The sequence below is a fragment of the Mercurialis annua genome, linkage group LG3 (genome assembly GCF_937616625.2).
Source record: "Mercurialis annua linkage group LG3, ddMerAnnu1.2, whole genome shotgun sequence".
Classification (NCBI taxonomy): domain Eukaryota; kingdom Viridiplantae; phylum Streptophyta; class Magnoliopsida; order Malpighiales; family Euphorbiaceae; genus Mercurialis; species Mercurialis annua.
The window spans coordinates 11,267,669-11,294,488 of NC_065572.1; the positions used below are offsets into that span (position 1 = coordinate 11,267,669).

Consider the following 26,820-nt stretch of genomic DNA (forward strand, 5'->3'; position numbering starts at 1 on the left):
AAAATTGAAATTTTGGTGTATCGAACCGGAAAAACCGTTGACCGAAGTGGGTGGTTTGATTTTTATTATTTAGGGGTGGTTTGGTTCGGTTATGGCAAAGTGCACTCCAAACTGAACCGAACCGAACCGTGCACACCCCTAACTTTAGCAATTCTTTTTTTTCCAGAACTCTTGTTCACTTTCAAAAAGTAACAATTTTAAAACCAATCGTCCTATTCTATCCCAATTCAAATTCCACTAATAAAATAAATTGAAAGTGGACCATATATTAAACAAGGGTATAATAAGAAAAGTAGAGAAAATTTTATAAATTCCATAACAATAATTATATTTTCTTAAACTGTGTGATACAGGCAAAGTTGACAGCTCTATTGGGACGGAGGGAGTAATATATATAATATTATGAAAACAGTATTGAAATGATCCCAGAATAAGTGTGACATATCACACCAAATTTCAGAGTGGACGGGAACAAATTCTCGTCAAATCTTAGTGTGAACAAGACATTTGTCTGCCGATCCTAAAGTACTTATCGGTGCACACAGTCTCGATAATGCCTATCGAGTAGCTCGTTTTAATCCAGATCCATACCAATTCATAAACATTTATATATCAAACTACACAATTTACTTAATAAAGCAGCAAATAGCGATATAAACTCACTGCTTGCAAAACCACGTGAAAATCCTGACAAGCAAACTAACCCTGTGCGGACTCCGAAGCACGAGCAGACGACGGGTCTAAAAACAAGACACAAGTTAAAATTCATACAACCCATAATTTTAAGAATACTAGACACCACACAGGACTAGCATCTCAACCATAACCAATGTGCAAACCAAAATATACATACATCCATACTAACCAATAAATAAGTTAAGCTTAGATGTGTTGTCGCTTTAAAACTAAAATCCGGAGTTCTAACATAACTTAGATAAATCATTAAAATCAATTAAAATTTTCAAAATAGTGTGTTAGCCAAAAATCATACTATAAGCTCAACACAACATGTCGGGCGAGATAAGTCTAACCCGGCCGAAACATATGCCAAAGCATAATCCAAAGTTTAAATCCTAAATCCTTTAATTAAAACCAAAGATTTTAAAAATGAGAACTCAAATAAAGCTCGGCAAAAACAACAATAATCCACTAGCAATAACATGCCAAACAAATTGCCAACACTTGAAAATTTCACCCAAAGTGTATACAACATGATTAAACCATCTTAAATGAAATCAAAAATGATTTTAAAATATTTAAACATCTAAACTCAGATCTGAAATAACATCTCAAACCGCCCCACTAAACAATAACAAAAGTTGACATAGCTTATATACAATTTCACAAACCAATTACCAATCAATCTCAAACAATGCAAACATGTATAAACCACCAAAAATAATCCCATAATATACATGGGCAGCCACTATTACACCTAAACATAAAACTGAACAAAACACTTCTCACATAAGCATATCAAGCCTAAAAACCATCAATTGATTACCAAGCAAAAGAACATCCAATGTAACAATTCTAAAATACTAAATCAGCCATAGGTCATCCATTTCCAGCTCCTTAAACATTTTAAAAATAGTAAATAAATTTTAAAAAATCCATAATTTGACATTACCTCTAAATCTAGACTATGATTCCAACACACACAAGGTATGAACAACACTCGTAAGCCAAATCCAATAAACAACATACATTTTCAGATTTTAAATAAGGTAAAATTTGAAAATATATGTCACAACACAGAATGTATTAATCTAGCACAACAAACCATGAATCTCTAAGCAAAATATAAGAAAATGGAAAAACATACCTCTTGAAAACCAAAGGAATCACAAATCCAGAAATTATAAATCCAAATCAGCCTACAATTATGATAAACAAGAAGTTATTGAATTTAGAATCGAATGAATCATGAACCAATGAAATACACAATGAAAACTATGATAGAATCACTTACCAAAGATAAAAAAATGAAGGAATTAGGATAGAAAATGAATTAGAATAGTTCCTCAGTCGTTTTAGGGCTTTAAGAAATAAAAGAAATATTTTTTGGTCGAATTAAGGGGGTTTAAATAGAAAAATGACGAGCTCAACAGTGCTTGTCACGGCCATCCAGACATGCCTCTAAACAATTTGATTTTTGGGTCCAGGTCCAAAGTCGCTCCAAACGATCCGAAAAGCAACCGAAACATGATCAAACATCACTACTAAAAAATCTGCCATTTAGCGACAGATTTTTCCGTCGCTAAATGGCATAAATCTGTCGCTAAATTCCTGGTCGCTAAATCATTGAGCTACGGAAAGAAAAAATTAACGACAGATTTAATCCGTCGCTAATTTTAAAAAATAAAAATAAAAAAATTAATATTTTTAATTAAAGCTAAAAATAAAATATTATTTAATCTGTAGCTCACGGTCACACACCCTATCCGCGATAGGTCATCTATCATCATCCTCCCACAAGTTTTGCTAACTTGCCAGTAGGTCACCCATTCTTCCATTGCTCTCAACCAAACCTCTTTAACTTTTTAGTTTCCTCGCGCGTAACTACATCTTAACCAACTTAGATTCTTGATAAATATCTATGTATATTATATTTAAATATATAACTAAAAAAAACGAATATTTACTCCCGCAATTAACTGCCGCATTATAAAATAATTATTTTTTCATACTTATTATTTTTTAAATAAACAATTAATAACTTATTTTTTTAATAATCATTATAAATAAAAACAAAAATTGTTCTTTTACACTTTACTACCGCATTCTAATATAATAATTTTTTTAATAAATAATAATTTTTTTATAAATAATAATTTTTTTATAAATAATAATTTTTTTATAAATAATAATCTTTTTATAAATAATAATTTTTTTATAAATAATAATTTTTTATAAATAATAATTTTTTTATACATAATTATTTTTTTATACATAATTATTTTTTTATAAATAATTATTTTTTTAACAAATAATTATTTTTTAATAGAATTAATACTTTTAGCGACGGATTTCAAAACCGTCGCTAAAAGTAACACATTTAGCGACGGATTTCAAAACCGTCGCTAAAAGTAACACATTTAGCGACGGATTTCAAAACCGTCGCTAAAAGTAACACTTTTAACGACGGATTTCAAAACCGTCGCCAAAGTGAAAAAATGGCGGGATTTGTCCCGCCATTTTAGCGACGAAATTTCCGTCGCTAAAGTTAGCGGGATGAATACCGCCAATTTGTTTTTGAGAATTTAGTCCGTCGCTAAAATCCGTCGTTAATCTACTGTTTTCTAGTAGTGCATCAAAATAAGGTCTAAGAATACCAAATTAAGATTTAAGAGAACCAAACCATCTAAGATTACACGTACCATACCAGAGAGTTCACCTGAAAAACACAGAGTATTACATTGTGTTTGAGTGTGAGTTGAGAGGATTTGAATATGAGTTCTAGATTATGAAAAGTTTAAAGGGTATTTAGGTAAAAATAGGGACAGTACCTATATAGGGGCAGTAATATAGTAGTCCATGAAAATAAAGAGAAAAATAAGGTGTATGTGTGTTTTAAACAAAGGAGCATAAAAATACTAATAAGTTAAATTTAGTATGGAATACAACTAAAAATAATAAAAAAATGAGGTAAAAAAATAAATTTTTAAAAGAAAAGTATTCATAGCAAATAAATTAGAAAAATGAAGTTTTTTTTTGTAAATTTCTCTACGATATTTCTACATGGGTATTTTAGAATCATTTCCACGTGCGTGAAACTTGAAGTACTGGGCCGTGGCGGGCTTTATCCATGAACCGGCCTAAATATTTGAAACCGGGTAAAAAATTGATCCAAAATTGTAGAGGGGTAAGGTTCATATATCACTCATTCATAGTTGATTCATTTATTTATACTCCCGCCATTTGTTTTTAGTTGTCATTTTAGGTAAATGTATTTTACTATTAACAGTTGTCTTTTTAGAAATTCATGATAACATTAGCTATTATCTTATAAATTTATCTCTTTCCTAATAAATGGTCCTATGACTCAATTTATAAAAGCATTTATTATATAATAGAGTTATATATGTATTTATTTTTATAAATTAAGACAAAAAATCCCATTTTTTTAATATGTACAATTTTAGTTAAACGGACAATTAAAAAAATGGAGGGAGTAGTTGTTAGCCAATATATAGTTTCCTAACATTTATTATTATTTATGTATGTAATCAATTAGGAAAGTATTTAGTTTTAACTAATTAAACACCTAGGCAACAATTCAACAAATTTGGCAACAATTTAATATCTTTTATATTTGTAGAATTTTATTTTAAACAGCTATATTTTCTATTAATTAATTCATTTATCGTTATTAATAGTAAAGGACAAAATGTTTGGCTAATTGAATAAAAAGTTAACGCGGCCCTTAATATTTTTATCTCATAATTAAATAAGTACATTTTAATTTTTTTGGATCAATTAGATCCAGAGCATGTGTTTACGGGATCAAATTGATCACTTTAGTCAATTTGTTCTCTAAATTTGTATCTTACGGTCAGATAAATTTGCCGGTTGAGGTGTATATTTTTAAATTACTAGACCTAAATTAAGAAAGTTCGGAAACCTAATTTACTGATAAAATCAAAAATGACTAATTTAACTCCGAAAACACAAGTTCAAAGTATAATTGAACAAAAAAAGTTAAAACATTATTTAATCTCGAGATATAAATTTGAAGGCCACATTGACCCTTTATTCTTTGCTAATTTATAGCATTTATTGATAAAAAAAGTAAATATTTACAAATTTATTAATTTATAGATATGTTTACTAATTTGTCAAATAATTTATTAATTTAGTAATTTGACAATAAAAATAATATTTACTAACTAATTACTAATTTGGTAATAAAGGCAATATTTACTAATTTGACAATATTACTAATTTGCTAACTAATTTACTTTTTGAACTTTGAAGGCGATGTTTATGTTTATTAATTTATAAATTATGTTCAATCTTAATTTTAATTTAAATTAAATTTTTAACCGGCCAGAACCGACACTGTGAATCGGTTCCAAATCTGAACTGGAATTGTGGGTTCATGAACCGTTGCTAGGTCTAACCTGAAGCTTAACATCTGTTCGCCTGGAAATATTCCGGACTCGAATCTTTGAATTTATAATCGGGATCGGTTTGAGATTTGATACTTTAACGAACCTATGCAGATATTCACAGGGCTTGTTTGGTTAAAAACACTTAACCATGTGATTTAAAAGTAATAATCTGGGAGCTACGAACTCAAGCGAGATTAATACCGAAAACTACTCCTAAGTTAAAACAATCAGGAGATTGTGAGATAAAAAGCACTGTGCTTTGTTTTTGATTGATTGATTTGTTGATACAAGAATAATTAAGCTCTAAGCTATTTATAACTCCTCATAATCAAGAGTCCTTATCTAAATAGGACTAAAACTCTAGAAAAATACTCCTAATGAATTACAAACTCCTAATAAGAAGAAAAGGTAATAATCTAACTTCTAAACTTACATAATAATTGTAAATTTCTGAATTGAACGCGCCACGCGCGTGGCTTTTGTTTACTTTGAAAAAGTGATGTATTGTCTTTTGACAATTTGATTGTCTTGTCCTTTTTGACAAGTGTTACTCGGTGTTGAGGCGTTGCATCAATCATTTGTTCCGTTCTTTTTAGCCTATACATGTAGGTTTTCCCATGCACGTATAGACTTCTCCAAAGTTCATTTCTATTTCTTTTCTCTCTTTTTGGATCATCTTTTCTGTTTCTTTTTTGGGTGAGATTGTTCGCTATGGCTACGACGAGTAATGGCGAGAGGTTGTCTGAGTTGTATTCCAGGCTGGCGATTGAACAAGAGGAAGAAGGGGGGCTGGAGATTGTGGAGGAAGAGGAGGGGATTGTTGATAGTGGTTTCAGGTGGTGTTTGGTTGGAAGGGTGATGATAGATAAACAGATAAATTTTAATACTTTTAAACAGGCCATGGCCGGAGTTTGGAAACCTGTTATGGAGGTGTGCAATGAAATGGTGAATCCAAATCTGTTTACTTTTAAATTTTTTCACGAACTAGATATGCGCAGAGTTGTGGATGATGGCCCATGGACTTATGAGCACTGTTTGGTTATTACGGCGAGACTGTATGTTGGGGATATTCCATCGGAGTTGCCATTGTGGAATGTAGATTTATAGGTCCAAATCCATGACGTTCCGGCAGGGTATGGGACGGAAAAGGTGGGGGAGCATATAGGGAACTATCTGGGCAGTTTTGTTGATTGTGATTTGAAACCAGTTAGAGGCTCAGGGATGAATTCATTTCGTGTCCGAGTAAGTTTGGATGTACGTATTCCATTGCAAAGGCGTATGAAGTTGAGGAGGGGAGGGGGGAAATGGAGTTGGATTATATTTCAATATGAGAGGTTGCCGATGTTCTGTTTCTGCTGTGGCATAATTGGTCACTCGGAGAAATTTTGTGCAGTGTACTTTGAGAATCCTGTCCCGAAAGAGTTTCTGCCCTATGGTGCTAGTCTGAGGGCTGATCCGAGAAAAACGGCGGTTAATACTGGTGATAGGTATCTGCGCCCTGTAAGCCCAGCTAGGGTTTCTAGGGAAGAAGATAATGCTGAGGTGGCAGATTTAAATGGTAAGATAGCAGAGAATCTTGTCCTTTCTTGTGAAGGAAATATTTCTAAATTTAAAAATATTGGTGAGATAAGGAAGGAGAGTAAAGAAGGAAATTCAAATCCCACTTCTTCAGGGGATGTGGAAAATTCGAGTTACCTATTTGATAAGGCAGAATATGGGAATGTAGCGGGAAGTAAGGGAGAGTTGACTCTGGATTTAAAAAGGCAAAGGGTTGAGGAGGAGGGGAGGAAGGCTATTGAAAGTAGTGGGCCGGGTTTTCATAATGAAGATATGATTATCGACCCAATGAGATACAGTCCGGTGGGTACTGGTCTTCAGGCCCGCCAAATCCAATGAATGTTTTAGCTTGGAATTCTCGTGGATTGGCCAGTCCGCGAGCTATTAGATTCCTTAAAAATATGGTCAGACAAAAGAATCCTTTAGTTGTTTTTCTAAGTGAGACAATGGTTTCCGACTTGAGAATTAACGCCATTAAAGAAGCAATACAGTTCGAAGGTATGTTTGTTGTTAATAGCGTAGGTCGTAAGGGGGGTCTTGCTCTCTTGTGGCAATCACAGGTGGAGGTGAAAGTTGTCAGCAGCTGCGCTAACTTCGTTGACGCCACTGTAAAGGGCATGGGAGAGGCAATGTGGAGGTTAACTGGTTACTATGGGTTTCCAGAACGCACGAGACGTAGGGAATCTTGGAGGATGATAAGGGACTTGAGCATTCAGTCAAGTCTTCCGTGGTGTATTTTGGGAGACTTCAATGATCTTCTTCGTCAAGAGGAGAAAAGAGGAGGGAATGCACAACCTAATTGGATGCTGAACGGCTTTAGGGAGGCTGTAGAGGAGAGTGGCTTGATAGATATGGGAGCGGCGGGTTTCCTGTACACCTGGGAAAGGGGTAGAGGTACAGCAGCGTGGGTGGAAGAGAGGCTAGACAGAGCCTTTTGTAACATGATTGGGCTGAATTATATCCGGAGGCAGAAGTGTATAACTGTGAGTTGACAAGTTCAGATCATAAGCCGATTGTGGTGTCTTTGTCTCGTCCTGTTACAAGAGTTAAGAAGCGCCGGTTTCGCTTTGAGAATGTTTGGGTTTTGAAGGAAGATTGTCGAAATGTGGTCCTGGGAAGTTGGAGCAGCCCGGAAGGAGAGACAGTGCAGTAAAAAATTAATCATACGAGTAGGGTGTTGACTATGTGGAGTAAAAATCAGACTCCTAACTTTGCAAAAGACATAGAGATTAAAACGAAGCTCTTGGTGCGTCTCCAGACTAGAACCGATGCAGCAGGTGTAGCATTATTCAACAAGTGCTCGAGTGAGTTACACGTTTTACTGGAGCAGGAAGAGCGTTTTTGGCAACAGCGAGCCAAATGTTTTTGGCTGAAGGAAGGAGATTCAAATTCCAAGTTTTTTCATCGAGCCGCCTCAGCTCGTAGGAAGAACAATCGGGTGTTGAAGCTAAAGGATGATGCGGGTTTGTGGAAGTCGACTAGTATGGAAGTGAATAGTATGTTCAGGAAATACTTTTGTAATTTATTAGCAGAGCCCAAAGAAGTGGCGAGGCCAGATGGAGTTGTGGTTCGAGAGAGGATAAATGGAGAACAGAATGAAGAGTTGTTACAGGAGGTCACTTGCGAAGAGGTTCGAAAAGCTGTATTCAGCATGCACAATGACAAGTCGCCAGGCCCCGACGGTTTGAACCCTTCGTTCTTTAAAAATTTCTGGAATATAGTTGGCTTTGATGTGGTGAAGATGTGTCGTTCGTTTATGGAAATAGGGAGGTTAGATGAGGGCTTAAATAACACAGGTATTGTGTTGATTCCAAAAGTTGATAATCCAGAATTTGTAACTGATTTTCGGCCTATATCTCTTTGCAACGTAGCTTATAAAATTATAGCTAAAGTTTTAGCTAACCATTTGAAGCACCTTTTACCTTTGATTATTTCCGAAAATCAAAGCGCTTTTGTGGAAAAAAGACTCATTACGGATAATTTTTTGTTGGCTTTCGAGATAGGGCATTGCCTTAAAAGCAGGAGGAGAGGTAGTTATGGGTTAGCGGCGCTTAAAATCGACATGAGCAAGGCTTATGATCGTATCGAATGGCCATATGTTCGCTATATGATGAGCGAGTTGGGCTTTGGGGAAAATGGATATCTTTGATCATGGAATGTGTCTCGACTGTTAAGTATACTAGTGTGGGAGAAAGTTTCGATGGGGATCCGATATCTCCTTGTCGCGGTCTCCGTCAAGGAGATCCATTATCTCCTTACCTTTTCATCCTTTGTGCGGAAGGTGTCACGACCCAAAATATTGAGCCGCAACCGGCGCTAGGGAACGGGAGTGGTAGCTCCGGAACCCGTAGCAAGCCTAAAATCACAATTTATTTTTCGCAAATAATATAAACAAACAGCGTAACACAACAGAAGCAAATATATAACACATATAAACATTTACACTAACTGTTCCGTTAACCTCGCGGGCTCTAGTTACCGTACCCTGTACGAACTGGCCTCGCGGTACTATATACATCAGTTAGTGTCTCAAAACATCACACCGGCATCTGGGGCCGTGGATCATATACTAACCACGTAGCCTATCAAAAGCATTTAAACAATGACAGCAGTTTATATAAACAATCAAAAATGAACTGCTATCTAGGCTACTATACTATCGACACAGGACCACTACTGCAGCGCTCACAGAAGTCAAAGACTAACATATACAGCTGACTTCTGGACTTCAAAATTGGCTTCTAGCTAGGTCCACAAGCTAAGCACCTGGAAGACATCAAAGGTGAGGGGTCAGTATTTGGGGAAATACTGAGTGAGTTCACAGTTTACTAACGGTATTATTTTAAAAACATAGCATCGCATTTCAAATCAATATTAATATAAAAATACATATGAACAAGTACTCGATCCTTTCGAAACTAAAATCCTGAAACATAACGTAACTCACTATTATTCAAATCATACTGATTCTATTAGTCTGACCCGGGAGCGTTCACGTTCAACCACGTCAGTCAGAACATATCTCTTAATCCCCAAAGAAGTGGGTTCAACCCACTGGTAGGTCCAACCTGCTAGATACGGGGCTCAGGTTACACTGTAACCGAGTTCACTCTCGTATAGCATTCATATTATAGCTTTCATAATCGAACCATGCATGCATCTCAAATCATATCTTATAGTCAGACACGCTAGACTGACTCGATTACTGGTGATCACACAGCCTATTGACACCCAATAGGTAGCTAGTTTCGTTGGATCGTATACTAGGTTCCCGTACATAAAACTTAATCAAAACATGTAGCATATCAACAATTCATATATATATATATATAGTGCGATGCACATAAACAGTATATATATATATAGTATGATATCAACATAATATTAATCGATAATACACGAAAGTAAAGTGCAACTCACAGTGACCGCAATCCAAGAAATGATATGATCGATCTGATAGTATGCTCTCGCTAGTCCGCCTCTACTGACTCCACTACTAGCTGACACGTCTGATAAATCGTTAATAGTTAGACGTGATTCTCGTATTCTTATACGTATAATACTTTTAGGTTTTATGATTTAGTTTCGTTTTATACTTATTTACGTATTCAATATCTCTAGTCGTATAAACGACTTAGCGAATACTATTTCTCATAATTGAGAATCGCTTAACGTCCTTGACGTTTTCCATTATTATTATTTATCTAAAACGTCGAGCTAATCTCGAGATTAATGATTCTCAAAGTCCGAAATCCGTCTTTCCACGTCCAATTACACTAAACGTCAAACACTTAGGTCAATTATAGTTTGTATACGCGTGGGGGCGAGTTGGGGTACACGGGCGTGCGTTTTGGTGGGTGCACGATCGTGCAACCAAGTACACGTTCGTGCACCTCAGGGGTACACGTTCGTGTACTTATTGTACACGTCCGTGTACCATGAGAAGTACACGTTCGTGTACTTCAGTACACGATCGTGTACCTTGCTAGGTGCACGTTCGTGTACATCAGTACACGTTCGTGCACCCGTGGTACACGGTCGTGTACCACGTGCACAGCCCCGGAAATCAGATTTTCCGGGGTTTCGCCACAACCCCGACGTGCTTCACACACCCACACTCAATACCCATATCTCAGTTTCTTCAAAAACGCCATAAAAACCTTAAAAACGTCAAATTCCAATCCAAACTCGATCCTAACTCAAAACAGCCCGTTATTTCGAATTTAGCACCAAATTTCAAGAACTTTACCTCGAAATGAAGCTTAATATTGATAGAGGACAAGATTCTGAAGAGATTGCCGCTTGAATCGCTCGAATCGGACGTCGAACGGAGAAACGGCGGCGAAACGACGGAAATCAATCGACTGAAGCTTCTGGACTCTGATTCCTCTTCTTCATTCATAATTCCTTAATTATATATGATTTGGTTAAAAGCTCACTTGAGTCCTTGTTCTTTTTGTTTCTTATCATTTATCTTTTAAACTTTTCAATCGTACGATTTAGTCCATAGCTAAATCGTTAAACTCTTTTATCACGACTTATACGTATTATTTATATCCTATAAATAGTACAAAGCCCGACATTAACACTTTCCCGTCAAAATCCAATATTTCTATTTTCGACACAAAGTGGCTAAATTACCACTTTGGTCCCTGTACTTCATTTTAGACTTTTCTTGACATTTTTCCTATTAATTCCAATTCTAACTTTAGAATTGAAATATAACCTTAATTTTCTCATAGCTAAATTCTCAAAACCGACCTACTTGAAACTTATTTATCGGAAAACTTTCCAATATCGCCACTTCCGCGACTCAAAACTGGACACGTGGTCCAATTAGCTAATTAATTATTTTGGGGTATTACATTCTTCCCCCCTTATAAAAATTCGTCCTCGAATTTTCATAAAACTTGTTGGGACCTTACAATTATTCTTATACCTTTCTTGATATTCATTACTATACGTCAGTCATGTCCTCTCTCTTACTTAGCTCTTAGCTCTCCACGTATAGTTGTGACTTCGTACTCATCATTAATCGATTATCTACCTTGCTCATAGTAATCTCCTGTTGTAGCATAACTGAAAATCTTCTTACTGTTACCTTTGTCTTATTGATCATTTTTCTAAAATAGTGTGGCTCAAGGCGTATCACCGATATCGTAATCCTGACGTCTTGTACAACTGGTTGTAATCTTTCTTTTGTCCTTATTAGCGCCGATTAACCCTCACTCGGTATTCTTCAAGTTTACTGTTTCATTTTCAGTCGTCCTCGGGTCGCTACTTGTCTCTCTTACACGTTATTAGTGACAACGTGCCGGTTATATCCTTAATGATGTATTTACCTCTTTCTACTAGTATCTGACACATCGTTCCTTATCAATCAATCTTTTCTCAACTTGTATCTTGTCTATCATATTTATTATTTCTCAACGTAGTTGAGATTGATACTTCCTTTGTGTTGACTTTAACCGTGTAGCTTATACGATCGTCTTCGTTGACTGATACTATTCGTATCCTCACTCTCTTATCCCTTTCACCTTCTCTTTGGTTACTCTTATTGATTTATCAATCAGAACTGTCTCTTCTTTACTTCATGATTTCTTATTTATAATAACCCCATAAGAATTTCACCTGTTTCTTTTAAGTCTATCTGTTTCGAGAATCCTTCTCGTTGGCCAACCTTCATCTAACTTCTTTCTTATTCTATCTCTTGTCTTCTTTGAAGGGTTTTACGATTGATTCTAGTATTTGTACTCCATTTACTTTACAATTCCCAAAGTCAAGGAATAATTCCAACTCACCGTCGTCTTATACATTTTATGCTTCCTTAGCACTTATACCTTGATTTTAATTGTCTTCAAATATCTTGGTCTCTTTGTACTAGTATCAACTCTTGTCTTGTCTTTTACTTGTTATATTCGTTACGTCTCTCCTTCGTTTATAGCAGTTCTATTGCTGCTGCTCTATTCTGACAATCCTTTCGACGTATTTCTAGAACTTTCACTTCTCTAATCACCTTACTAGATTTTGAGGTATTTGCATTTTACCTTTACACTTTTCTTCATATCATCCACCATTCTTATAATTACTGACATGTACGTCTATACGTGTGTCTTTCTCCTTTCTGTTAACGCAACTTATAATTCTTGATACTGATATTAGTTACTTTACTTAATATCAGTCATATAGTACTACTATCTCTCTTGATCTATCTAATTTAAACTTTCATATCTTGTAAAATCGTATGTTTCGTCATTTCGTATCCTTTCTCTTTCTATTTCTGTATCCTTAAACACTGATATTGATAACGTTATATCTTCTTTAATTATCACTTGATATTCATCATTCGTATTACCATTTTTTTTTTGTCCTTCATACTTTTAATTTCTTCTCTTCAATTACAACTTACAATCGCTACTTCGTTTATTTCAATCATAAGAGTAATCATACATCATCCTTATGTATATGTTACGTTTCTCCTGCCTTACACGACTCCCTGTCGTTCTACCCTTTACTCTTGTATAAAGATAATTGTTGTATCCTTAAATATTGCCAGTGCATCGCAGCTTATCTGCGTATGCTTTCCGGCGATAATTCCTTATTCACATTCTTCTTTAGTTCTATTAGCCTTAGGGCAATGGTTATTAACATGGCTCTATTCTTTTATTGGAGTTTCTTTCACAATTTTTATTCTTATCTGTTAAGAATCTTTGATTATTTGTCGCAGGGCTTTACATCCGAGTTTACTTACTAAACAATACGATTTTAAAACTTCTTTTGGTTGCGCAGCTCTTTCTAAACCACTTTTCATAAATCATTTTAAATCGTTAGTACAATTGTTGCTCAGAGTGATGACATCTCTCATCACCAAGGAGTTGCTCAAAATTGCAGTTTCTTTTTCCATTACAAAGATATGATGCATGATCTAAAATTTTGAAAATCATTCTTTTATGCGTTTCTATCATGGTTATGCAATGTCACATGCGATGCCTGAGCACAATTGTACCTTGAAAATCATAAAAACTTTCAAAATCTTCATCAAATCGTAAGTCTTACTCTGGATTATACGCTCTGCGACTATTAACGGCTTTCTTTATACTTATTGGGTATAATTCAAATTTTTGTACTGCTGTTATATTTTTGTATTGCTGTCATTTTCTGTCACTTACAGACTATTCGTCTGTCACATCACTTCTTTCTCCATATCTCCGATAACTCAATTAAGTTCAAAATTCTTTATTACTGTAATCACCATATCCACTCCTGCAATATTCTATTCTACGTCATATACAGACGCAGATACCGATTTTTTTTCACATCGACTTCCTGTAAGCAATCCATTTCTTTCTTCAAATTCTAAAACGTAATATAGGAATTACGTTTGCGATAATTATGTTGTGATATTTACTGTATTATTGTTTTTGTGTGGTATGTTTATATGTTCTCTTATTAAGCGCGTGTTTAACTACAACGCTCCCTATAGGTTCTCGCTTTCCGGGGTATTATCCTAAAGGCAAAACCTATTACTGACATTCTACTATGCAATGCAGCAATTATATAAACGCAATAATGCAAACACATAAACACAATTACTCAAAGCATATAAATTACTAATACCTGGAGGTGCCTGACGCGGAACGTTAGGTTCCCTAATAACTATGCCTGTATGTCGGCCCCTAACTGTTCTACCTGAGTTTCGTCCACCTCTTTGTACGAAATAGGGGTTAGTTGTAGTTCTGGAGGACGTACTGACGTAATCCGGGTGGTACTCACGTCTAAAGTAATAAGGTCGTATCGGATCACCCGACCATTCATGCTCTGTTTCAATCCTACGGGCCATTGTAGTAAGCGTGCTGAAATGTTCGTCCACGTGCTCATACAGCTCATCAAACTGAGGTCCTAAACCCCTGACATATCTACGATTAATGGTCCTATTGTCTTCGTTCAGATTAGGGACTCCCTCTGCCATCCGCAGAAAATCAGTAGAGTACGCTCCTACAGTTAACATCCCTCTAGAAAAAGAACGCATTTGCCTCCTAACCTGATTTAGGGCTATCTGCGCCTGACCATTAGCTATGTCCGCATCTTCCCTCAAATTGCGGTATCTCCGCACACTTGACCAGAAATAGTCACCTCTGTATTCCTCAACGTCTAACTCATCTAACTCTTCTTCTTCATACTCTTCATCCTGAGGATTTTCCTCTTCTGCTTCTTCTTCTAATTCTTCTTCTGGATCCTCTTCAGGATCCTCCTCAGGGTCTTCCTCAGGATCTTCTTCCGGATCTTCCTCCGGTTCCTCTTCCTCTTCTTCACTGTACTCTATCTCCGGTGAATGCACTCTAACTCGGTTTCTAGAAGAGCTTCCTATCTCCGATACAGACATAAAACCATTTTGATATATTTCTGGCGATGCTCCATGATTTGCGTGGAATCCATTCTGATGGACCCCAGATGGTTCGCCCACTTCATTATGAAACCCGTTTTGAAATATAGGAGGCGCTTCCTCCCGTTCTTCATCAGCATGCGACTGAGCTCCGTTTTGCCCAGACATGCTGAAAAGAAACAATTTCGAACATAAGCGACCATCTGAGCCCATTTCACACGCAATTCCAAAATCAGCTTATATAATGCTGTAAACATTTAGCATTTAATCCAGCTGCACGTAATTCGCAAGCAGATAATCACTTAACAATCGCAGCGCGAGTAGCAAATACTTAACCCTCTCAGTTGCTCATAATTTGCAACATGTAACCACCTTCTATATATTAGCACGGGCAACACATACTTAATTGCCTTAGTCGTCTGTATAAACAGATACTATTCACTTACTAATGCACACATAACACAATTACAGACAACCACGGTCTGACTCTTGCTGCAGTAGTTCCTAGGTATACTTACTGACAAATACTTCCGGTCAAACAAGCAATCAGACAACTCTAGCAGTGGTAACTGGACCAGACTGCTCTCAAACAAACATTGAAACAAATTTGCAGTGGTAACTGGACCAAACTGCTCTGATACCAACATTGTCACGACCCAAAATATTGAGCCGCAACCGGCGCTAGGGAACGGGAGTGGTAGCTCCGGAACCCGTAGCAAGCCTAAAATCACAATTTATTTTTCGCAAATAATATAAACAAACAGCGTAACACAACAGAAGCAAATATATAACACATATAAACATTTACACTAACTGTTCCGTTAACCTCGCGGGCTCTAGTTACCGTACCCTGTACGAACTGGCCTCGCGGTACTATATACATCAGTTAGTGTCTCAAAACATCACACCGGCATCTGGGGCCGTGGATCATATACTAACCACGTAGCCTATCAAAAGCATTTAAACAATGACAGCAGTTTATATAAACAATCAAAAATGAACTGCTATCTAGGCTACTATACTATCGACACAGGACCACTACTGCAGCGCTCACAGAAGTCAAAGACTAACATATACAGCTGACTTCTGGACTTCAAAATTGGCTTCTAGCTAGGTCCACAAGCTAAGCACCTGGAAGACATCAAAGGTGAGGGGTCAGTATTTGGGGAAATACTGAGTGAGTTCACAGTTTACTAACGGTATTATTTTAAAAACATAGCATCGCATTTCAAATCAATATTAATATAAAAATACATATGAACAAGTACTCGATCCTTTCGAAACTAAAATCCTGAAACATAACGTAACTCACTATTATTCAAATCATACTGATTCCATTAGTCTGACCCGGGAGCGTTCACGTTCAACCACGTCAGTCAGAACATATCTCTTAATCCCCAAAGAAGTGGGTTCAACCCACTGGTAGGTCCAACCTGCTAGATACGGGGCTCAGGTTACACTGTAACCGAGTTCACTCTCGTATAGCATTCATATTATAGCTTTCATAATCGAACCATGCATGCATCTCAAATCATATCTTATAGTCAGACACGCTAGACTGACTCGATTACTGGTGATCACACAGCCTATTGACACCCAATAGGTAGCTAGTTTCGTTGGATCGTATACTAGGTTCCCGTACATAAAACTTAATCAAAACATGTAGCATATCAACAATTCATATATATATATATATAGTGCGATGCACATAAACAGTATATATATATATAGTATGATATCAACATAATATTAATCGATAATACACGAAAGTAAAGTGCAACTCACAGTGACCGCAATCCAAGAAATGATATGATCGATCTGATAGTATGCTCTCGCTAGTCCGCCTCTACTGACTCCACTACTAGCTGACACGTCTGATAAATCGTTAATAGTTAGACGTGATTCTCGTATTCTTATACGTATAATACTTTTAGGTTTTATGATTTAGTTTCGTTTTATACTTATTTACGTATTCAATATCTCTAGTCGTATAAACGACTTAGCGAATACTATTTCTCATAATTGAGAATCGCTTAACGTCCTTGACGTTTTCCATTATTATTATTTATCTAAAACGTCGAGCTAATCTCGAGATTAATGATTCTCAAAGTCCGAAATCCGTCTTTCCACGTCCAATTACACTAAACGTCAAACACTTAGGTCAATTATAGTTTGTATACGCGTGGGGGCGAGTTGGGGTACACGGGCGTGCGTTTTGGTGGGTGCACGATCGTGCAACCAAGTACACGTTCGTGCACCTCAGGGGTACACGTTCGTGTACTTATTGTACACGTCCGTGTACCATGAGAAGTACACGTTCGTGTACTTCAGTACACGATCGTGTACCTTGCTAGGTGCACGTTCGTGTACATCAGTACACGTTCGTGCACCCGTGGTACACGGTCGTGTACCACGTGCACAGCCCCGGAAATCAGATTTTCCGGGGTTTCGCCACAACCCCGACGTGCTTCACACACCCACACTCAATACCCATATCTCAGTTTCTTCAAAAACGCCATAAAAACCTTAAAAACGTCAAATTCCAATCCAAACTCGATCCTAACTCAAAACAGCCCGTTATTTCGAATTTAGCACCAAATTTCAAGAACTTTACCTCGAAATGAAGCTTAATATTGATAGAGGACAAGATTCTGAAGAGATTGCCGCTTGAATCGCTCGAATCGGACGTCGAACGGAGAAACGGCGGCGAAACGACGGAAATCAATCGACTGAAGCTTCTGGACTCTGATTCCTCTTCTTCATTCATAATTCCTTAATTATATATGATTTGGTTAAAAGCTCACTTGAGTCCTTGTTCTTTTTGTTTCTTATCATTTATCTTTTAAACTTTTCAATCGTACGATTTAGTCCATAGCTAAATCGTTAAACTCTTTTATCACGACTTATACGTATTATTTATATCCTATAAATAGTACAAAGCCCGACATTAACACTTTCCCGTCAAAATCCAATATTTCTATTTTCGACACAAAGTGGCTAAATTACCACTTTGGTCCCTGTACTTCATTTTAGACTTTTCTTGACATTTTTCCTATTAATTCCAATTCTAACTTTAGAATTGAAATATAACCTTAATTTTCTCATAGCTAAATTCTCAAAACCGACCTACTTGAAACTTATTTATCGGAAAACTTTCCAATATCGCCACTTCCGCGACTCAAAACTGGACACGTGGTCCAATTAGCTAATTAATTATTTTGGGGTATTACAGAAGGGTTGAGTAGTCTATTGTCTGAAGAGGAGAGAACCGGCCGGCTGCATGGTATTTCAGTCAGTAGAGGGGCCCCGGCTGTAAGCCACCTGTTTTTCGCCGACGATTGTTACCTTTTTTTCAGGGCAAAGTTAGAGGAGGCAGAAGTGTTAAAAGCAGTCCTTGGTAAGTACGAGAAGGAGTCGGGTCAGAAAATCAACTTCCAAAAAACTAGCATTATGTTCAGCCCTAATACTGACAGTAGTTTGAGGAATGGCATTTGTGGGTATTTGGGAGTGGCCGAAGTTGAAGATCAAGGCAAATATTTGGGATTGCCATCTTTGGTGGGGAAAAATAAGAGGCAAGTCTTCAATTTTATTAGAGAAAAGATGTGGAGAAGGATAAAGGGGTGGAATACAAAAGCGTTATCGAGAGGTGGGAAGGAGATCCTATTAAAGACGGTTGCTCAAGCAATGCCAAACTATGTAATGAATGTCTTTTTAATCCCGCTTGAGTTATGTGCAGAATTGGAAAGAATGATGAACTCTTATTGGTGGGGGAGGAATCGAGAGGAAAAGAAAGGGAGATGTTGGGCAAGTTGGGACAAGCTATGTCTACCTAAGAAGTTTGGAGGGATTGGGTTCAAGAAAGTCCACGATTTTAATGTCGCTATGTTGTCCCGGCAAGCTTGGCGTTTGATTAGCAATCCGGAATCTCTGTTGAGCAGAGTGTTTAAAGCAAGATACTACCCGAAATCTGATTTTCTGAATGCTAATATTGGTGCAAATCCAAGCTATGTTTGGAAGAGTATCTATGCAACTCAAGAGGTGATGAGAAGAGGTGCTCGGGTTCGTATTGGGGATGGTAGGAAGACTTTGATATGGCAGGATCCTTGGCTTCTCAAATCAGAGACGGGCTTCTTAACATCGGAGGTAAGGTTGGGCCTGGAAAATAGTCGTGTATGGCAGTTGTTTTCGGAGAATGTAAAAGTTTGGGATAGGGATATTATTCAAGAGCTGTTTAATGTTGAGGACCAGTTGAATATCAGAGATATTCCTTTAAGTGAGAGAAATGTGGAGGATAGCTGGGCCTGGATTTTGGATTCAAAAAACCGCTTCTCAGTTAAAAGCACGTATCGTTGCATTCAGGGAGAACCAGTTCAGGTGGGTGTAATGAGCAGGTTTCAGTTTTGGAACAAGATATGGAACTTATTCATTCCCATGCATGTGAAATTTTTTTTGTGGAGGCTTATCTCGGGTTTTCTTTCGACGATGGAGGCGTTAGCAAGAAAGAGGGTGTTCATTAATGCTCAGTGTTCGGTTTGTAATGGAAGCGACGAAACATCCATCCATGTTTTCACTGATTGTCCTGTTGCGGTGAGTTGCTGGACGTTAAGCAGGTTGCAGGTAGGGCTTGGCCGATCTCAAACGGTGGTTGATTGGTGTAGAGAGTGGTTGGGATCTTTGAATGCAGAGGACTGTGAATTTACATCCCTAATCTGTTGGAAGCTTTGGCAAAATAGGAATTCAGTGGTTTGGGAGAAGAAGGGAAGTAATGCAGCGGCAATTGTAGACTCAGCATCGTTGCAGCTTGTCACCTGGCAGGAAGCTCGTAGGAGCTGCAAGGAAGTAGGGGGTCGCATTATTAGTAAACTGGATGGTGCAGTCGAGTGGCATCGTCCAGATGAAGGTTACATCAAAGCAAACGTTGATGCTGTGTGCTTTTATGATAATCGTCGTTCTGCAGTGGGGATTGTTGTGAGAGATTCGGAGGGAAGGCTGCTGTGTGTGAGACAGGTGGGCTTTGAGGGTTGTTTCACTCCTCATGTGGCGGAGTTGATGGGCATCCGGGAGGCGCTTAGCTGGTTAAAAGGGTTTGATAATATTATTATCGAATCGGATTCGAAGGAAGCCATTCTGGATATTAGAAATCCAGAGTTAGTGAGGGATGACTTGCTCGTTGGCGACTGTGTTCATTTAGCAAAACGCTTTAATTGTTTGTCTTTTTTATTTGTAAGGCGATCTGCGAATCAAGCCGCGCACTTATTAGCGCGTGATGCTCGTTCCTTGTCAGGTCATCGGGATTGGTCTACGGATTTCCCCGAATTCTTACGCATGTAAACTGTTTTTGTTTTTTCGCTAATGAAGTTTCTGATCGTGAGTTTCAAAAAAAAAGTAATGATTAAAAGGCTTTCCTTTAGGCCTGAATCCCTCGTAAGCCCACATGAAGATCCTATCCAGCAATTTTTTAGGCCGGTGTAAACAGCATCATAGACTACCTTTGTATATCCGGTCATCAGAAATATAGATGGAATTCAGAATTTTACAACTTCAAATAGACATTGCATGGTTCACAATTATGTTAAATACAGTAGGCTTGGGTGATTTAATTCATCTGTTCAAGTAAGCAGAGGTAGGGTTGGGGTTGCTCCTATACAAATTTAATATTTCTTGAAAATGGAAAGTTTTGTTACATTTAGATCGAAGCCAGAATTTGTTTTTGGAGGGGCAAAAAAATTATAATTTTCATCCAAAAATTATTATAAAAAAAATTAAATTTAACTTTATTAAATTAATAAAAATAATTGAGTCTACTTCGATATAATTTTAAATATCGGTCATGAAATTTTATATTTTTTTTCATATGATAATAATATTTAGACCTAATTAGGTATGAAAATATATTAATGACATAATTGAATTTTTTACTAAATAAATGACCAATTAATTTAAAACAATTATATTAACTAGTTTAGTATATATATGTGAGTTATAATATTAAAATTTTATACAAAAAGAAATTGGAAGGGGCAAGGGCCATGGCAAGCCCCTGCCTATCTCCGTCCATGCCTACGTGCTTTACTATCTGCAGTTCGAACAAATTCTATAACTTGCTGTTAAAAGTACTTAATCTGCTCATCATTTGGTCAAATCCCCACCTCAAACAATAGAAACCACATGCTATGCTACTATGATATGAAATCATTAATGGCCGAAACTATGTGGGGTAAGATGACTAGCAGCTTCTTACCGACTATCGATTTTTTGATATTATTTTATGTATTTTATTCCGCCCCCTTCGAAGAGTAATTGGTTTTCTCCTCCTCCGCCTCCTTCCTACTAAATATTTTTCTTTGCTTCCGTTGTACTTATATATATATACATACACTCGCGCACACACACATTTGTATATTAGCTCTTATCAGAGTTCGAACTCGAGATCTCAACTCCAACTAGAGTACCATTGGAGCTAAAGTAACTTTTGATAGGCATGAAAAACAGGCATTAAAGGGTGTCAAGTAAAAATATACATATAAGCTATTCGGAAAGAGACAAGATTCAACTTAATAAATTGAATAATCTAATTCCAAATCATGTTCATCAATTCCAAAAGCATCTTTTCACCTTCACATTGTTTATTATGATAAAAATGCTAACTTAATTTGGTCTTAACCGCTAATTAAGCAACATTTAATTTCTTGTGTTCCAAAAGTTCAGTTTCCTATGACAAGTCTAACAATTAAACTAAACACAAGTCACAAGGTTAGTAAGTTTCTGCAATATTCATAAATTCAAGGATTAATCGTAAACTAAACCATTAATTTTAGCATTTTTACAATAACAACACAAATTTTAAAGTTTGGCAAAATTTATCACCAACTTTCAATTTTTGACAAATCGGAACACTGAAAAATAGGTTGATGTGGCTACCGTAACATTGTATATTGTATATTATGATGTTAAAGTCATTGTTTTTCATCAGAAATTAGCTCGTTGTTCTGATTTGTCAAACATGGAAGATGACAACTTATTTTGCCAAATTTTAAAATTTGAACTGCAAATCACACTATATTTATGATTTAATTTGCACTTAATCCTAAATTCAATTGCTAACTATTTGCATCTAACCCAACACAACAGAAATTAAATTTACTTATGTAGAAACTAGAAATCTGCACTAGAAAAAACTCAACTGAACAAAATCAAGAAACTCATAAGAACCAAAAAAAACCATCATGATTGACATCAAGAACCCAGAAAACAAACAATTTCAAGTATAACTTAAGCTTCATATCATGATTAATTAATTGTATACATCACAAAAGAATCAACTCAAAACAAAACCCAATAACAATCACTATCATAGCCTTCATTATCCCTTATGATCATCCCTCAATTACAACACAAAAAATAACAATAATCATAATTTAAAACTGGAAAACTTACAAAACTAGGTAGAACAGACACTTACTCGGACACCACGAAACAGTGTTATTTTAAGGTTTTCTCTGTAAAAAAATGAAGTTTCATATCCAAAACGTCAAATATCTGAAGCGTCCGTGCTACCTAGCGTACAAATAATCAATTGATAGCACTGCAACTCCGTCTAATCTCACCTCTTCTCCCAGTCTTGATTCCGTGAACACTCAGCTTCTCCATAGCCTTAGCAAAATCATGAAAGAATCTACTCTGATCTTTAGCATATAATTCGACGAAAGGCCGAGTTCTTTCATCATTATACAGCCCATGATCCGACTCTAAAATACCCAATCCCTTGGGCAAATTCTGATAATACATATTATCAAATTTGCTGGGAGTCATAATATCATTAAAAACTGATAGAGTTGGATTCTTGGGATAATCAGCGCAAGCTTTTTGCAAAGCTTGAGCAAATCTTGGATTATAATGCGTATCATTATGCACATTGCTGCTGAATTCTTTACAATGAGAGAATCCGATGGTGTGTGCGCCGCTTAGCGCCACCAATTCTTGAATTGTGAAGCCTTTGGAAGTGAAAATCTTGATAATTTCGGACATTGACATGGTGGGTCTTGGTAAATTTCCTTCGACGGCGGAGGATTTGGAGATCCGGTAATCTTTTCTGCCGAGGAGGACGTTGTAGTAGGGGCCGCCCATCATGGTGACGAGGTCGCGGGTGGCGACGGCGAGGATGTCGGCGCAGGAGACTTGGTTGGGGCAGGAGAGTTCGAGGGCGGTCTTGGCGCGGGTGATGAGATCGAAGGCGTCGCCGGGGAGGGAGAGGTTGATGTCGGCGTCGCGCTCGGCGGAGTTGAAGGGGGTGGAGGTGAGGAGGATGGAGGCGTCGCAGCCGGAGAGGATGCAGTCGTGGAAGAAGATTCGGAGGGTTCCGGCGGCGGTTGTTGGGTTGGTGATTTGTTTGTTTGTGATGGTTTCTTGCATGATTTGGGAGAACTTCGGACATGTTTTGTCGTAGTAGGTGTAGGAGAGGCGTGATTCGGCGAGGAATGCGAGGGATGAGAGGGTGAGGAGGAGGAGCAGTGATGACATGGCGGAGGCGGTGGTGGTGGTGGCGGAGATATTGGAAATGAGAGTGGTGGTGGAGAGGTAATAAAGAAGCAGTGGCGGTGAGGAGTGTGGGGTTGAATAGACAGTGAAGAGTGATGATTTTTTGTTTGGACAAAGGAGAGAGAAATAAGTCCACGCGCTACTCTTCTTTAAATCTTCATTTCATTACCCACCAATCACGGATTGCATGTTATATCATTTTTTTATTATTTTAATCATTCCAAACTATATTATTTATAATTTATTTTACTAATATTTGAATTAAAATGTCAATTCCATCCCCTAATTGGACTTCATTTTTTGTTAAGTAAGGTTTTTCTTTGATATTTGGGGAGGGAGAAAAAATTTGAATCTGGAATTTAATAATTTACCGTAAAGCGCTTATATCGTTAGAGTTAGAATTCATTTAAATAAGTGTTTATGAAAATAATTGAACTCGCAACTTTATGCTGTCCAACATTATATTATTTGAAAGTAACAATATTTATGGATTAGTTTAGATAATCAGTAACGTTGACAATTTTTTATTTAAGATAAACCTATTTTAGATTAGTTGTTAGCGAAAATTAGCTAAAATTAATATGTATTCTTTAAAATTAAACTAGGCATACTACGGTTTTAGAAAAATCGAAAATTTAAACCCTTGATCTCATGCATATTGAAGACTCGGCCATCATGCCAAGTCGGCAAATGCAATTCAATGTTGACAATTGAAATTATACAAATGGAGAAATTTATTATTTTAATATTTATTATAATTTAATTTAATTTAATTTAATTTAAATAAAATAAAATATAAATAGTTAAATGAACATGTTACTTAATTTTAATTTGAAAATTTTAATTATTTTTATTTATTACTAGTTTTTTTATGTCGCTAGTCTAATTTATTACAAAAAAAAAGGATGTCCTCATCCCTCTCTAAAGCGGATCTCGCCGATCTGGATCTCTCAAATCAGTGTGAATGTGTGAATCTATAGAATTATATTTTTATTAAAATATTATTCCTTCGGTCCATAATATTTATCGTAATTGAAAATTTCTTTTACTTCATAATATTTGTCATATTAGAGTTTTAAAAAAATATTAATTACTACTTTTTAAAATTTATTCCTAGCAATAAATAATTTAACAAAATTAGAAGTACTAGTCAAACATAAAACTAAAATAATTAATATGCACAGTTTAGTTAAAATATATACAAATTAAGACATATTTATTAGTTTTTTAATCTATATGAAATGACCAAATACGATAAATATTATGAATCGGAAGGAGTGTTCAATTTAGATGAAGTCTAAATTTTAATATTGTAATTATTTTTAATAAAATTCATAGACCAATGGTATATTGCACATATTTTTAATTCAATTCAATTTATATTGTATTTTAACTTTTATTATTAAACTAATGTTGCAATAAGATCTAAATTATTATTATCACTTTAAAATAATTAATTCAAAAGGTGATTTTCTTGTTAATTTATTTTATATAAATTGGTTAACTATCTTAAGCATCAATTTTCTCTTGTTCCAAAAAAAAAAAAAGCATACCAGAATACAAATGAAAACAATAAAATTCATAGTCGTAAATTTGTAATTAATATCTGAATAATATGACAATAGAGAATTGGTAATGAGTGATGAGGACGAATGGCAGCGAGTGGATGATGTGGCACGATTATCATAGTAATGCTGTTATATTAAAAAACGGCGTTTTGCAAAAATTATTAAATACGTGTCAGCAAGATAAAAAAGTAGCGCAAAGTAGTAACGGTGTATTTGGCGCACATATCGTTAGTGCTCACATGGAAAATCATGTTTGGGCTTACGCGGGAAATTATTGGGCCCCCCTTTTTTGTATTTTATTGTTTTTTCCTTCTGATAATTAATTCGTTTATATTTTAGGGTTAATAACCATTAAATTTGATATTTGTTAATTATTTCTGAAATTATCCCCAAAAACAGAAAATTCTCATTTTATGCTTTACAGACCGCGGAACTGTTCCGCGATTTATGTAAACCGCGGAAGAGTTAGGCGGTCTGTCCTACGTGGCTCCTCGCTGGAGGAGCCACATAGAAAAAGCAAACCGCGTAACAGTTACGCGGTTTGCTTTTCCAACGTGGCAAACCGCGTAACAGTTACGCGATTTACTTTTGTGCACTGGCTGCACTGATTGGGAGAAAATTCTCCCAATCATTTAATGATTTATTTTAAATGATTGGGAGAAAATTCTCCCAATCATTTAAAAAAATTTAAATAAATAAAATATTTATTTAAAAATAAAAAAATCTTTTATTAAAAAAAATTTACGTTTTAATTGTTGAATTTTTTAAATTTAAAACGTTTGAATTAGTTAATTTTTATAACATTCTACAAAAATAAATTTATAAAATACTACAAAATAATTATATTAACAAAAATTCAAATATAATTTATACTTCATAACAATAACATATTTAATAAACTAAAAATTACAAATTAAAAAAAAATACTACATCAGATAATAATGTACAAAGTACAAAAAAGAAATCACCTAGGAGTCCTATCGTTATATCTGCTAGTGACCGGGAGGTTCGAGCGCAAGTTGTTTCTGTTACGGTTCGCCCGACGGCCTGTACTGATGGTGAGGTAACGTCGACCTGGACGACCATCACCATCTCCCTCTCCTGCATCGGCGTCCTCGTCGTCGTCTCCGTCGTCACCCTGCTGGTCCTCGGGAATGGCCGTACTCGTCGTTGCTGGTGGCGGGGTAACAAATTCTTCTTGTTGGCGGAACATCATCGCCTCCATGCTGTCTAGACCTAACCAACTGCTACCATATGACAGAAAGTCTGTAGTCCCAGGTGTCTCTGGAAGTCCCTGTGAAGCTGGAAAGTCATGTGTACCCTGTGTAGGCTGATCCCACTGCACCTGAAAAGGAGGCACCGTGGGTGGTACATAAGCATGAGGCGGTGGAACAAAAGGCGAAGAAGGTCCTGGTGGCACTGGATATGAACATGACCCCTGAAAATAGTGATGTGCCGAATCCCCGTAAAACTGGCCAGATGAAGAAGGAGGACCCGATGAAAAGGGTGGCGGTGCAGAGCTGGACCCCGCGTAATAGTAATGCCCTCTGAAAGGATGAAAAACCACTGGGGGAGGCATAGGATCGTCGGACGCTGAGGTGGTGCAGGGGGGTGACGCCGCTCTCGCCGTCGATGTCGCAGTGTAGTCGGATCTATCGGC

General features: G+C 36.5%; 1 protein-coding gene across 1 annotated transcript; it reads right to left on the minus strand.

The window, feature by feature from the left end:
* Positions 1 to 22,313: 22,313 nt before the first annotated feature.
* On the minus strand, positions 22,314 to 23,741 carry LOC126672257 (peroxidase 31; the record flags this gene model as incomplete). Its single annotated transcript, XM_050366205.2, is given in 2 exon segments — positions 22,314 to 23,571; positions 23,574 to 23,741. Coding segments are annotated over 2 exon segments (1,113 nt in total), but the record flags the coding sequence as incomplete, so codon positions are not given.
* Between the last annotated feature and the right edge of the window lie 3,079 nt (positions 23,742 to 26,820).